Genomic DNA, 13,004 nt, shown 5'->3' with positions numbered 1-13,004 from the left:
GGGCTGACTCATGAGCTGGGAGGACCCCAGCCCCGTTGGCAATGCTGGAGCGGCTCTGTGGCTGCGTGTTTCTTCCCGAGCTCCGCTTGCGGCTCAGGCGGATACAGGGATTAACAACGCACCGGGCACGGCCTTAGGCAGCCCCAGCGCCCAGGGGTTGAGCAGCGGGGGCGCGTCCCCCCTTTCCGTGGCTCCGCCCGGCGCGCTCTCCCCAGCGGCGGGAAGCCGGCGCCAAAGCCCCGGGGAGGCGCCCGGCGGGCGGGGGAAGCGAGCACAGCAGGGCGCGGCGGCTGGGGGAAATCCCCGCGCTGCCGCAGGTGCGGGCAGGCCGCTAATGCGCCCGGCGCTAGGGCTAGGTAGGGGCGCGGGGACGCGCGGGCTCCCGGCAGCATGGCAGAGCGGCTCTTCTGTAAGGGGGTGTCCGCGGTGATCAGCTGCGCGGGCTGCGAGGAGAGGTGAGTGCCGCTCCGGGGGCGAGCCCGGCTGCCCCCCTGTCAGAGCGGGGCCCTAGGGTCGTTATTTGCCGCCGCCTGGGCTCGAGGGGGGCTCGGCAGAGCCTGCAAAGGGAAGCCAGGTGCGAAGAAGGGGTGTGGAGGAAGTGCGGGAACGGGCGGCTCCCGGGCGAGCCGGGGCAATGAGCTGCCCACGCTCGCCCGTGCTGTCTCCGTGCAGGGGGCCGCAGCGGCAGCCTGGGCCCGCCTCGCTCGGCCCCCCCCCCCCCCCGAAGTTGTTTTCCCGCTTTGTGGTGCGCAGAGCAGGGTGTGAGCGCTGGCAAAGGGATTTGTGTGCGCTCAGAGTCACAGCCCAGAGAAGGCTTTCCAAAGCACCCAAGGGGTTTAGGAGTACAGGCTCATGGACCTTCGTTGGAAACCTGCCCCAAGCCTCTCGCATTTTGTCCTCAGAAATATTGGGACAGGCTATATTGCTAATTGGGGTCACTAGCCCCAGCCTCACCCAAGCTGACAAACTCAGAACGCTTTATTTGCAGTATTAAAAAACTCTCCTGCCTTCCTCTTCTAATAACCCCCTAGCTTTATAAATATATTTGCACAAGATATTGACGCCTTAAAGCCTTGTAACAAACACATGGAATAGTTCAGAGCTGTCAACTGTAGACATTCAGGACTCATGAGTTTGGGTTAAAAATGATTTTGTTCTTAAATGGTAACTTTTGCATTCTTTTTATCTTGCTTTTTGTGGTTTTTGAGCCTGTGGGGGAGTCCCATTTTCAAGTCTTCCCCACAACCAGGAGGACTAGAAACTTTTCTTTTTTTTAAATAAAAGTTAACATTTTCATCTAACCACTGACTGGGGGGGCTTTAGGAAACACAAACTTCTCCCCCTCCCTTTGTCTGAACCTTTCTTCAATGGACACTCAAGCAGGGTCAATGAGCAGGCAAAAAATCTCCGTCTTTAATTTGTCTTCCAAGCTTCCCATCACTTCATCCCTGCCCTTGTAAACAAACTATCTCCTCTTCCAGTGAATATGAGTTTCCTTGAAGACAGGCTCAACTTCTAAGTTTTCCGCCATTTCTTTGGCAGCAGCGATGGATCTTCAGATCTGTTGTCTCTACAAGCCACAATGAAATCAAGGCAGCATCTCATCAAAAGCAGTAGCAGTCACGATGTCCATCGACTGAGTTTGTAATGCCTTGGTTACAACATTTACTTGGAACAGGGTATCGTGCCAAACATAGGCACAGACTCTGTGGGTGCTCCAGGGCTGGAGCAACCACGGGGAAAAATCCGTGGGTGCAGAGCCAAGCTCCCCTCCCTGCCCCTGTGCCTCAGCTTACCTCCGCCTCCTCCCCTGAACGCGCCGTGTCCCCGCTTCTCCTCCCAGTGCTTGCCGCCGCAAAATAGCTGTTTTGTGGCGTAACAAGCTTCGGGAGGGAGGGGGAAGGAGCGGGAATGCGGTGTGCTCAGGGGAGGAGGCAGGGCCAGGGCGGAGATTTGGGGAAGGAGTTGGAATGGGGGCAGACAGGGCAGGGGTGGAGTTGGGCCGGGGCAGAGGGGGTCAAGCACCCACTGGCGCCAGCAGAAATTGGCGCCTATGGTGCCAAAGCACAGTTGAGGTCAGAAATTTGAAGTTAGTTCAAAATTGTGCAAACAATATCAGCAGAGCTTAGGATCACCAGCCATAAAGCAGGATCTGATGTATTGATTTGTGGCATGGAATTTTTTTTCACTGTTTTTGACATCGTGCAAGGCTGATTCTTCTCTGTTGGTTTTCGTCATGTAAACCAGATTTTTCTTTGTCTCTGCTCTCCTTTTCATGTGAGCCACATTCTTCTTTATCTTGAGTCTCCTTTATGCTGCTAGGAAAACTGCATGATTCTCCATCGCTTTCCCCACATTTCCATTCCTTATTATCAGGTAAATCTGCTAATGACTTAATAATAGGACTTCCATCATTTACACTTTGCTCCTCAATTTCTTCTGCACTGGGACCATCAGTATTGCCTTAAGCCCAGTATATATTGTTCTGTTTCAGATATTTTCCCATCAAATGTGCTTCTTGCTGCAAACTAGATAGCAATGGAGCTTTTTGCTTTCTATACTGAGCTCTTGAAGGTTTCTTTGCAAGATCCCCTCAAAGATGTTATGGAACCTTATTTTCCACATATGGCCAAGTTCTATTAAATTTCATCTAAAGGATGGCGTCTGCAGGACCCAATGCCCCCTAGGACCATGTTGGGTGCTGGTTCAGTATTAAGTCAGATGGAGGAGTGTCACCTTCTGAGTTACCAACTCTGGGTCTCTCAGGATTTAGTTATTCCATGTGCTGACCTAGCATGGGAGAACTGAGTAAATGTTCCTACATGGTGGGGTGGACCTGGACTGAAAACACATCTTAAGGCACAAGTGTCAATTATCTTAGATTCTTCCTAGTCTCCATTTGCACGTATTACAAACCCACCACATAAATCAGCATGACTTGCAGACTGCCAAAGAGCAGCCTAGAAGAGTTGGAAGGAGAAAATGAGAAATGTAAAAATCTTACTCTAGGCATGACATTCCTCTTGTCTCCTCTGATAGTTGTTTTCCTGACTATCCTACGTTGTTTTGTATTAACCAACTGCAGTATTGTCTTACAAACTTCAGGATTTCTTTAATAATATCACTGATTTAGACAGAATGATGTGGTAAGGTAATGCTGCAACCAGATTGTTGCTGTAGCTGTGTCATGATGCATCTTGTAGGAATGTTTCAGGACTGGATTGAAGTGCATCATACTATTGCTGGGTGAGAAAGTTTGCACTGCTCTTGCCTGCAGTGCATGACTCAGATCAAGCACTTGGATGGCAAGTTTAGCACAGTCTCTGCTCCCCTCCCATGAATTCAGGAAAAATGCTCTGGTGGGAAGTTCAGGACCCCACTGAAACATCATCTTTGCTATCATCCTGGACTCAGAAGGTGTATGATAAATGTTTGGAGCCCTATACATGAGAGAAACAGTCTCATGAGGAGTGCTAGCAGGGCAGTAAGAGCCTAGAAAGATTACTAGGGAAGGTGGTACACTTGGGTATGTCTACACTGCAATAAAACCATGGCTGGCCTGTGTAGCTGACACAAGGTAACGGGGTTCAGGCTGGGGGAGGCTATAAAATTGCAGTGTACATGTTTGAGTTCCCTTGGGGTACACTGCAATTTCATAGCCCCCATCTACACTGCAATTTCATAGCCCCATAGCTGGAGCCCTGCAATCCTGAGTCAGCTGACATGAACCAGCCGTGGGTGTTTTATTGCAGTGTAGACATATCCTTGGATGTTATAGCTTTCAGTCGGCTAGCACTGTAAGAAAATATCATACACAGCTCTATTGCTTTGCAGTGTAGATTCATCTGCACTGGGCTTTTGCTCTGGGAGTGCACCAGAAGTATTCCATGATCCCATGGGCTGACTGTTCTCAGGACACTCTAGTTTGTGGACAGTAACATTTTCCCACGCTGCACCACGAACGAAGGACTAGAGTGGCCACATTTTGGGAGGGCAATAGGAAGTTTGGGATAGGGGTGGTTGGACTCAGTCTCACATAATGTAGTGTAGACTCTAGAATCCCAGGTTGGGACTCAGGGTTCAACAGTTCTTAATCTGGGGTTACAGATATGTGTCGATGCTCAAGCTGTAGGTTAACAAACCCAGCATCTGCTAACTCGAGATGTACGAACCATCTGAATGATGACCCCTCAAACACTATAGGACACAGTAATTATAACTTTTGATTTCTAAATACTGTATAAGTAAAGAAGCACATATTCAAATTCCCCCAAGTCAGCTGTGCTAATTGTCACTTCAAATGTTTTTGTCATGGGATACCATTTTTTCTTTAATTTTAGTGGATTTAGTTCGAAATTAACTAAATTTTGGACACTAAATTCTTTTATTTAATTAACAAAACAAATACTGGGCAGCAGCAATACAAACTTTCCCATACTGCCCTACCAACATGTCTCAACCCTGAAACAGGGGTGGGAGGTGTCAAGGTTCCTTTCCCACTCTGAACTCTAGGGTACAGATGTGGGAACCTGCATGAAAACCTCCAAAGCTTACTTTTACCAGCTTAGGTCAAAACTTCCCCAAGGTACAAACTATTTTACCTTTTGCCCTTGGACTTCCACTGCCACCACCAAACGTCTGAGCGGGTTTATTTTATTAGGAAAGAGCCCGTTTGGAAACATCTTTTTCCCCCCAAAATCCTCCCAACCCTTGCACCCCGCTTCCTGGGGAAGGTTTCATAAAAATCCTCACCAATTTGCATAGGTGACCACAGACCCAAACCCTTGGATCTTAAGAACAATGAAAAAAGCATTCAGTTCTTACAAGAAGAATTTTAGTAGAAGAAACGGTAAAAAAGAATCATCTCTGTAAAATCAGGATGGTAAATACCTTACAGGGTAATTAGATTCAAAACATAGAGAATTCCTCTAGGCAAAACCTTAAGTTATAAAAAGACACACAGACAGGAATATCCATTCTATTCAGCACCGCTTAATTTCTCAGCCATTTAAAGAAATCATAATCTAACGCATATCTAGCTAGACTACTTACTAAGTTCTAAGACTCCATTCCTGTTCTGTCCCTGGCAAAAGCATCACACAGACAGACTCTTTGTTTCTCCCTCCCTCCAGCTTTTGAAAGTATCTTGTCTCCTCATTGGTCATTTTGGTCAGGTGCCAGCGAGGTTATCCTAGCTTCTTAACCCTTTAGAGGTGAAAGGGTTTTTCCTCTGGCAGGAGGGATTTAAAGGTGTTTACCATTCCCTTTATATTTATGACAGGAGGCATCTTTAAGGGTAAGAGAGCTCCATTGTATTTTACTGTAGCAGTGGCTTACATGTATGCAAGACTTGAAAATTGCTCTTGCCAAAAGGGATTCCATTGTAGCCCTATAACCTGCTTATCTGAGAGCAGCACTTCCATGACACTTATCACCATTTCATCACTGTAGCCCTGCCTCAAGGACTTGGGCTGAGCGAGGAGCATATGACTGATCGCAAGAGTGCTTCTAGCATAGCCTAACACAGAATACTCATGGACAAGGGCAGTAGGGGGAGCTCCAATGTATATACCATGGCATTATAGGGACTAATTGGAAGAGACTATTCACATTTAAGATTGTAGACCGCCTTCTGTTTATGTCTAAAATAGGTCCCCCTCTATGAAATGGTCTTTCAATTTCAAATCTGTACCTGGCATATGTGTGTACTTTTTTTTAGCTAAATTTGGGAAAATCAGAAGTAATTTCTGAGATAAGGGAGTTTGAGAAAATCAGATGTGCATTGCCCCACAGGTATTTTGTATTTATCTAGTGTGCAAATGATGTGATGGACTTTGAAAACCTCTGAAAAGTTCTGATGGGCTTTTACTCTGTTGCTCAAGTACTGTACCTTCCCTCCAGCATGACTATCCTCTCCTCTTCTCGTAACTTGGTTTAATACACTTATACTTACTGGTATATGACTCCTTTTGTGCTCACAAGGAGCTACAAGTATTCTAAATGTGTTGTGGACTCCTCATGTCTCTGAGACCAGATCTACACTAGGAATTTACATTGGTATAGGTACGATTCTCAAGGGGGTGAAAAAATCTACAGCCCTGGAATACACAGCTATACCAACCTAACCCCTGGCATAGACGGTGCTAGGTCGATGGAAGATTTCTTCCGTCAACCTAGCTATTGCCTCTCGAGGAGGTGGATTATCTACACTGATGGGAGCCACTCCATTGCCATGTTTTAAGCATAAACATACCCTTTAGGCCTCATGTAGACTTCAGGGGAATTAGTGATCTGCCATATTCCCTGAGACAAAGGTGAAATTTCTCCATCACAAGTGCAAAACACCACCTTGTAAATGCATCACCTCCCATTTCCTCTTGCATGTCTAGGCTTCATGTATTTGGTCCTTCAGCGATTCTAAATTCCACAGGATCCTTAGCAGTGTTGATGGGTTCAATTCTGATGACTCTCAATCAGATAGATAGATCAGCACTATACAGAAAGGGTTAATACTTTACCCAATCTGGAGAACAGGCATGCAGCTTATATCTTCACTGTTCGAAAACTATTAGCTCAATTTTGCTCATAGTTCTGCCTCACTTGTTTACAACAGAGAGTGATTTTACTGTATTACCACAAACCTTTCATCCCTTTTCTTATCTAGTTTTCTACATATTTTGAAGTTCACACAGACCTCTGTAACAATTATCCCTAGAAGATAACAAGCTGCTTCTAGCACACTGCTTATTTTTGACAATACTTCTGACAGATTCTGCATACACAAACAGATTACGTACAGTTTACTTGCTAATAAGTTTCCACAATAAAGTGTGGCATGAGTACAAAACATTCTGTAAAATACAACATGTTTATACAACTTAGCATGCGTACAAAACTTTCTGAGAAATCTATGATATTGTCTAACGGTAGAACCACCTTGTCTAAAGAAATGGAGGAATTCTTGAGGCTTTGCTTCCACAGGAGAACTGGAACATTCTGACTTCTTAAGTCCAAAGCTGAGACTGTTAGTTCTGAAATTTAACCATCAGTATATGCCACTTTGAGGAATTTATGGTGCGGTTGTAGCAAGGCAGGGGACCACAAGATGCTAATTACCATACTATAATTTCGTGTAGGATATAATTAAACGTTTATTCTCCAATTATATAAAATTTCCTGTCACAACAGTACCATTTTTTTTAAACTTTATTAAAAATAATTAAGAAACTGTTCAATCTTGCCTGCATCCCTTTATACTCACTGTATTCGCTCCTGTAGCGCTGTCTGACTTGGATTAATATGATCTGTCATGGTGGCCCCATTGATGTCGCCAGTCTGGAGCCTTTCAAATCTTGTACTCCTGGCTCCTAATTGCCAGTATGCTATTGCATTCTTGATAACATTTTATGGGAGTGATATAACACAGTTGAGACAGGGAAAATATTTATTTTAGCTTTTAATTAGCTTTAATTTAGGGCAGACTGATTGCTAAAATTGCATTTTTCAGAAGAGCTCAGCTCCCATTTAGGAATCAAAATAACTGGCCAGATTTTCAGAAATTATCACCACATTTGACGCTGAGTTGTTTTGAAACTCTAGCACGTATTTAGGTACATAAATGGGAGCTGACCCCTGAGTAGGTCCTGAGCTCTTCTGAAAATTTGGTTCTCAGCATTGAAAATAGAGGATGTAGCTAGTACTGTAGTTTTTATTCATGGTTTAGTGTTCATCGTGTCTCTCAAGGTGAACTAACCACAGTATGGAAAGGCCTGGGGAATTTAAGGTCTTGTCTGCTAGAGATCTGCCACTGCTGTTTCTGGTGGCTGGATAATGCGCAGACCCTTTCCTGTAGAGGCTCCCCATTCCTCTGAGAGTGTGAATACTCCATTGCTAAGGAAGATTTAAAAAAAAAAAAATAAAAAATGTAACTTCTGAGAGTTCATGCCAAGTAGTTTTATAGGCTACTAAGTCATTAGAAGAAAGTATTGATAAAAAGTTGAAACTTTGTTCCATTTATTTCTGAACTTAAGGAAAAAGTTGTAATGGTTGAAGAATCTCTTCAGTCCATGGAGTCACGACTACAACACTAGCCAGTATTAAAACACTCAAAATGAAAACAAGAAACAGTTAGTTAATATTGCGGAAATCTAATATGCTGAAATCTAAAAGTATTAGATCTGAAAGAGTGTCTGTAGGTAGAAACAAAACAGAGGATTAAGTTGTGCTGGTAACAATGGTAGAAAATAGGGCAACAATTCTGAGAAGACTCATTGCATGTGCTTAACTTTGTGCACTGAGAGACGTCAGTCTTCATTAAATATTGAGTAGGTGTTTTGATTACTGAACCTATTGACTGGTTAGGCATTTGCAACTTCAGTCAAACGTTAATCAAATTGTCCAGCCATACATAATTTTATTCCTAGCAGGAATGGAACTGTAGTACCGTTTTTCTTTTTGTTTTGTTTTTTTAACACCATGTTACAATACATTTGTAGAAAGCATGAGTTCAGATGTTAATGTAGACCTTTTCATGAAATGTCTCTTGTTGAGTGTGAGATTCTTTGTTTATATTGTAGGAGGGCTGATCTAAGGCTAACTGTTGAAACTTGTACATCATCCAGTCCTATCCGTAAGAAGGTATGCTCTGAATCAAAAGATTTTCTTGTATGTCTGCTATCTTTTGTGTGCTAAAATAGAATGTAAACTGCCTTGATGCAGTGACACAGGCTTTTTGCATTGCTTACGTTTCTATGAGTTGCTATGAGATTCTATGAGTTGCTTTTTTGTAAATCTCTGTATAACCATATAATCTTGTTTAAGCGTACTGTGATGAGTTTAGGGATCATACAAAATATTATTCTGATGATTTAAAATACACATTGTAGATAAACTTGACTACACTTGTCAATGTGAGTCACCACTAATGATCTGCTATTATTTACCAAAATAAAAAAAGTCTGAACCAAAGGTGTGATTAAAAACACCACTTTAGTCACCTTGTACTTTGTATCTTAATTGTAGTTCATTTGTCTTTTTTGTAAATGTAAACTTTTTACGTGTCATGTCTCCTGTATACTTTATGGTGCCAAGAGGCACATTGTTAATGTTCAACAAATAATGTTAATACAATTCTACCCCAACTTTGACAGGAACTTACAGTACGTATTACAGATGATGCAGATCCATTATTCTTGTATTCTCTTGCTATAGGAGAGGAAGATTTTCAGAGGTAATTGCTATCTTGCTGCTTTTCTCTGAGAAACAATGGAACTTGCTATCATTAACTGTGAATGTTGTTTTAAGAACAAATATGTACAGTGTTCTGTGTTTCTTATTTCATTTACTGTTACTACAAAACCTTTGAAGTTTACATACCCCCTGCATTGTGTTGTCATTTTAATATAATTTAATTACTGGTGTAGGTGTCAGCACTTGAGTTCGGAAGCAGATTCTGTTCTGAAAGATTTCTTTGTATCATAGAGGAGTATAAGTATAGGAAATGAGATGATGATCCTTCTTTAAAGTATTGTATTAATAAATAATGTAAAACTTCTGTTAACATAGTAAAAAGTTGTCCATGTTAGTTATGCTGCCTAACAGAATGAATTCGGTTCTTTGAAAGTTCTAGTTTATGCTGTTGAAAATTAATTTTGTGAACTTTTGGGTTGTGTTCATATAGTGTCTGAAGTTATGGTGCATATAGTATTGCTGTCTTTACTAAAGTCCGTGTCTGGTGGCTTTTTTACATAGGTGGGAGTTGGTATTAAAAAAGAAATAAGATTCTTTTCTCTTAAACTGTTTTGTAGTAACTATCTTTGTGTGTGTTCTCAAAGATATGGCTGTCTCATTTACTACCCAGATCCTACTTTAATAGGAGGGAAGAAACTGAAACCTCCTAATAAGAGAGTACAGAGGAAAAACTGCCCAACTAAGGGAAACTGCTAATGACAAAAACATTGATGTTTGAGTAATACAGCACTGCCACCCAGATCCCATTTAGAAAAGCTAATTTGTTTTATAGGCTGATAATGTTTAAGAATAAAGATTATTTTCCCTTGACTGTTATCCTTTACCATTGCCATCCTTTTGTTTCCTTCGCAGTTTAAAGAGCCAACAAGGACTGCTTATAGGTTTTTCAGCTTTTCCCCAGAAATTCATTGATTTGTTAGAACAATGCATTTTGGAACAAGGCAAACAAGTGCCTCGGTAAGGGCAGTTTCATTATTTTGATAGAATTTGGATTAGAAAGGAGCTTTCAATAAATGCAAATCCTTACCTGAGGGAGCATTTCAGTGCAACTCTCACAGTTGGTTGTATGGGTGCTTGGATATCGTGGTGATGATGAGTAATGCCTTTACAAGTGCCAGAGATGGGGGTAGCCAGGGGAGCTGTTCATGTGGTTTAGTATTTGCAAAGTTCCTTAACTCTGCTAAGAAAAAATGGTAGAGGAAGACCACTTTGCAGTCCTACTGGTAATTTAAAAACTAAAATTCTCTTTCCTTGTCAACACCACTATTCTCCCCATCATTCAGGCCTGCAATGTGGATGTTGACTTGATTCCTACATCGCCTCACACATCCAGGCCATATCTAAACCTTGCCACTTCTTCCTCAGCTTTTCCAAGATTTCTCTTTCCATCCTGTCAAACAAATCTCCCATTCAGGCCCTCACTGTATGTCACTTTGCCTACTGCAACAACTTCCTCTCTGGTATCCCTGAAATCCACATTTTCTCTTTCTGCTCCCTGCAAGATATTGCAGCAAAGGCCATTTTCATTGCCTCTTGTTTTGATCACGTTACTGCCCACTTTCAACCCTTCCACTTTTTCCCCATTCACTACTGCATCAGATTAAAGCATCTTGTTACCATCTTCAAAGTTCTACATAACTCTGCCCTCTCTTACTTATTATCTGAGCTTGTCTCAATTTGTGTTACCTGCCATCCTTGATCACCTGTTCTCGGCTTCATGCATAAGCATCTGTGGGTATGTCTCCACTGCAATCAGGAGGTGTGATTGTAGCATCAAAGCTAGTTCAACAACAATAGCAGTGAAGGTGTGGCAGCACAGGCAGGCGCATTAGCGAGTCCTGCCTGCCCATGTCCATAGGTGAGTACTCAAGTAGCCACTGCCTGGGCTGCTGCTGCTTTTGTACTTGAGCTAACTTTAATGCTATAATCACATTTCCCAGTTGCAGTGCAGACATATCCTGAGTGCCATCTTTCATGGTACCCTTGTGCATTGTATCTTGGAAAAGATGTTTGGGGAGTATCTATCCTAGCCTTTTCAAATACATTAGCTTCCTCGAGTTAACCGTGTGGTGTAGATGAGGCGTAAAGGTTTTTAGTCTTCATGTGTGTTAGCAGGTTGAGGTAAACTCAAAGGGAGAACCTAGGGTTCACCTTGACCTGCTAGCATATGTAAAAACTACAATTGTCTTGTTTTTACTATAATTTTACCTTGTTACCATGTGTTAGTAACCATGCAACAGACCTTTTTTCCTAGTGAAGACAAATCCTGAGGGGCTACAACATGGCACCCAGCACTATTATTGTGTTAAACTGTGTATGCTAGATGTTAAGTGTTGCATCAAATCATGTTAGCTAACTCAATTTAGAAAAAAACCAAACACTTTTTTCCTTTAGTCTGTTTCTCATGCAGATAGAACAATTTTGTACTTCTTGCTCCTTGACTAGTGCAGCACATCTAGGGCCTGTCTGTAATGGAGAAAGCTGGGTCTAAAACTCATTTGAAAACATAGTTTAAAAATGGCTTTCTCAAGACCAGATTTGAACATAATTTAGCTGCCTGTCTCTAGACAGTCAACCTTGTTGTTCAAACAATTTTCTGAATTGATGTGGATTGTCCACTCTGGTGGCCACCCTGTTGAGAGCTGGTCAAGAGGTGGCTCTTGATTGAATTCGCAGATGTCTCAGTGTATCTATAAAATAATGGTGGGAGAAGCCCAGGGAGTCGGTGAGGTTTAAATGGCTGTAACCTTCTTGATTCAAGAGACTGTTGGTTTTAATACTTGCCTTTTCTTGGTGTGTTTATAGGTTTTTAATTCAACTTGTAACATCTTCTCCAGCATTGGACTGCATGCCTGCATGTTTAAATGTAGTGGAAACCAATCCATTCAAACATCTCACTCACTTGTCTCTAAAGCTTTTGGCAGGAAGTGACAGTGACATCAAGAAATATCTTGCCATCTGCATTAAAAATTTAAAGGTTAGCTTTAAGTCTTTCTTTTATTAAGAATTAACACAAGTACTATCAATTAAAGCCCTTGTAGATCAGATAGAACAAGATAAGTCTTGAACCTTGGTATGATCCATGAAGGTCCATCCTTCCATGTAGAGCCCCATTGACCTGAATGGGTTTCCCAGTGGGGGTAATGGTCCACACATGCAAATCCAATTCCAAGGTCAAGCGCCAAATTAGAAGGATATTTAAAGCGTATGATCAGTACATGGCTAGCTCTTATTGCTAAGCTGGTGCTGTGCATATACCATATGTATAAACAGTTAGCCTGATTCTCATCTTATTAGGTGTAACTCAGGTGACTTCAAGAGAGTTGTCTTTGTTTTTTTTACCAGTTTAAATTAGATGGAAAATTGGGCCCAATGTCTTAGATGTATATAGATGCAAGTTTTTATCTTCTTGTATATTTATGCTTGAAAATTAATAAGCAGTAACATTAGAAAGTTTCCATTCAATAGGCCTGCCTAGTATAATTAGACTGCATTAGTTTGAAAACTATACTACGAGAGGGAAAAACTAGAGATGCTGAATGTGTTAAACCTCTAATTAGTTCCAGATTTCTTTCTGGATCTTAAACTAATGAATCTCCCTCAACTCCCTATGAGGATACTTTGTAGCAAAAGGGAAGTTTGTGCTATGGGAAAGAATTCCCTCCTCTTCAAATCTAGGTTGGTGCAAGTAGGTCCCTTACAGGTGGTATATATGCTCTTTGCTTCATAAGGATGTTTTCCCCCACCCATCTGCT

General features: G+C 42.2%; 1 protein-coding gene across 1 annotated transcript in view; it reads left to right on the top strand.

The window, feature by feature from the left end:
* Positions 1-310: 310 nt before the first annotated feature.
* The window catches only part of LOC140912083 (spindle assembly abnormal protein 6 homolog), a 37,014-nt gene continuing 24,320 nt past the window's right edge, over positions 311-13,004 (top strand). Inside the window, exons 1-5 of the mRNA XM_073346234.2 lie at positions 311-455; positions 8,577-8,637; positions 9,150-9,229; positions 10,102-10,206; positions 12,055-12,226. Coding sequence (XP_073202335.1) covers positions 391-455; positions 8,577-8,637; positions 9,150-9,229; positions 10,102-10,206; positions 12,055-12,226 — 483 coding nt within the window. The 5' untranslated portion in view covers positions 311-390. The remainder of the gene's footprint in view (positions 456-8,576; positions 8,638-9,149; positions 9,230-10,101; positions 10,207-12,054; positions 12,227-13,004) is intronic.

This window comes from Lepidochelys kempii, chromosome 5 (assembly GCF_965140285.1).
Source record: "Lepidochelys kempii isolate rLepKem1 chromosome 5, rLepKem1.hap1, whole genome shotgun sequence".
In the NCBI taxonomy this organism is placed as follows: Eukaryota; Metazoa; Chordata; order Testudines; family Cheloniidae; genus Lepidochelys; species Lepidochelys kempii.
This window is presented reverse-complemented; position numbering and strand designations above follow the sequence as displayed.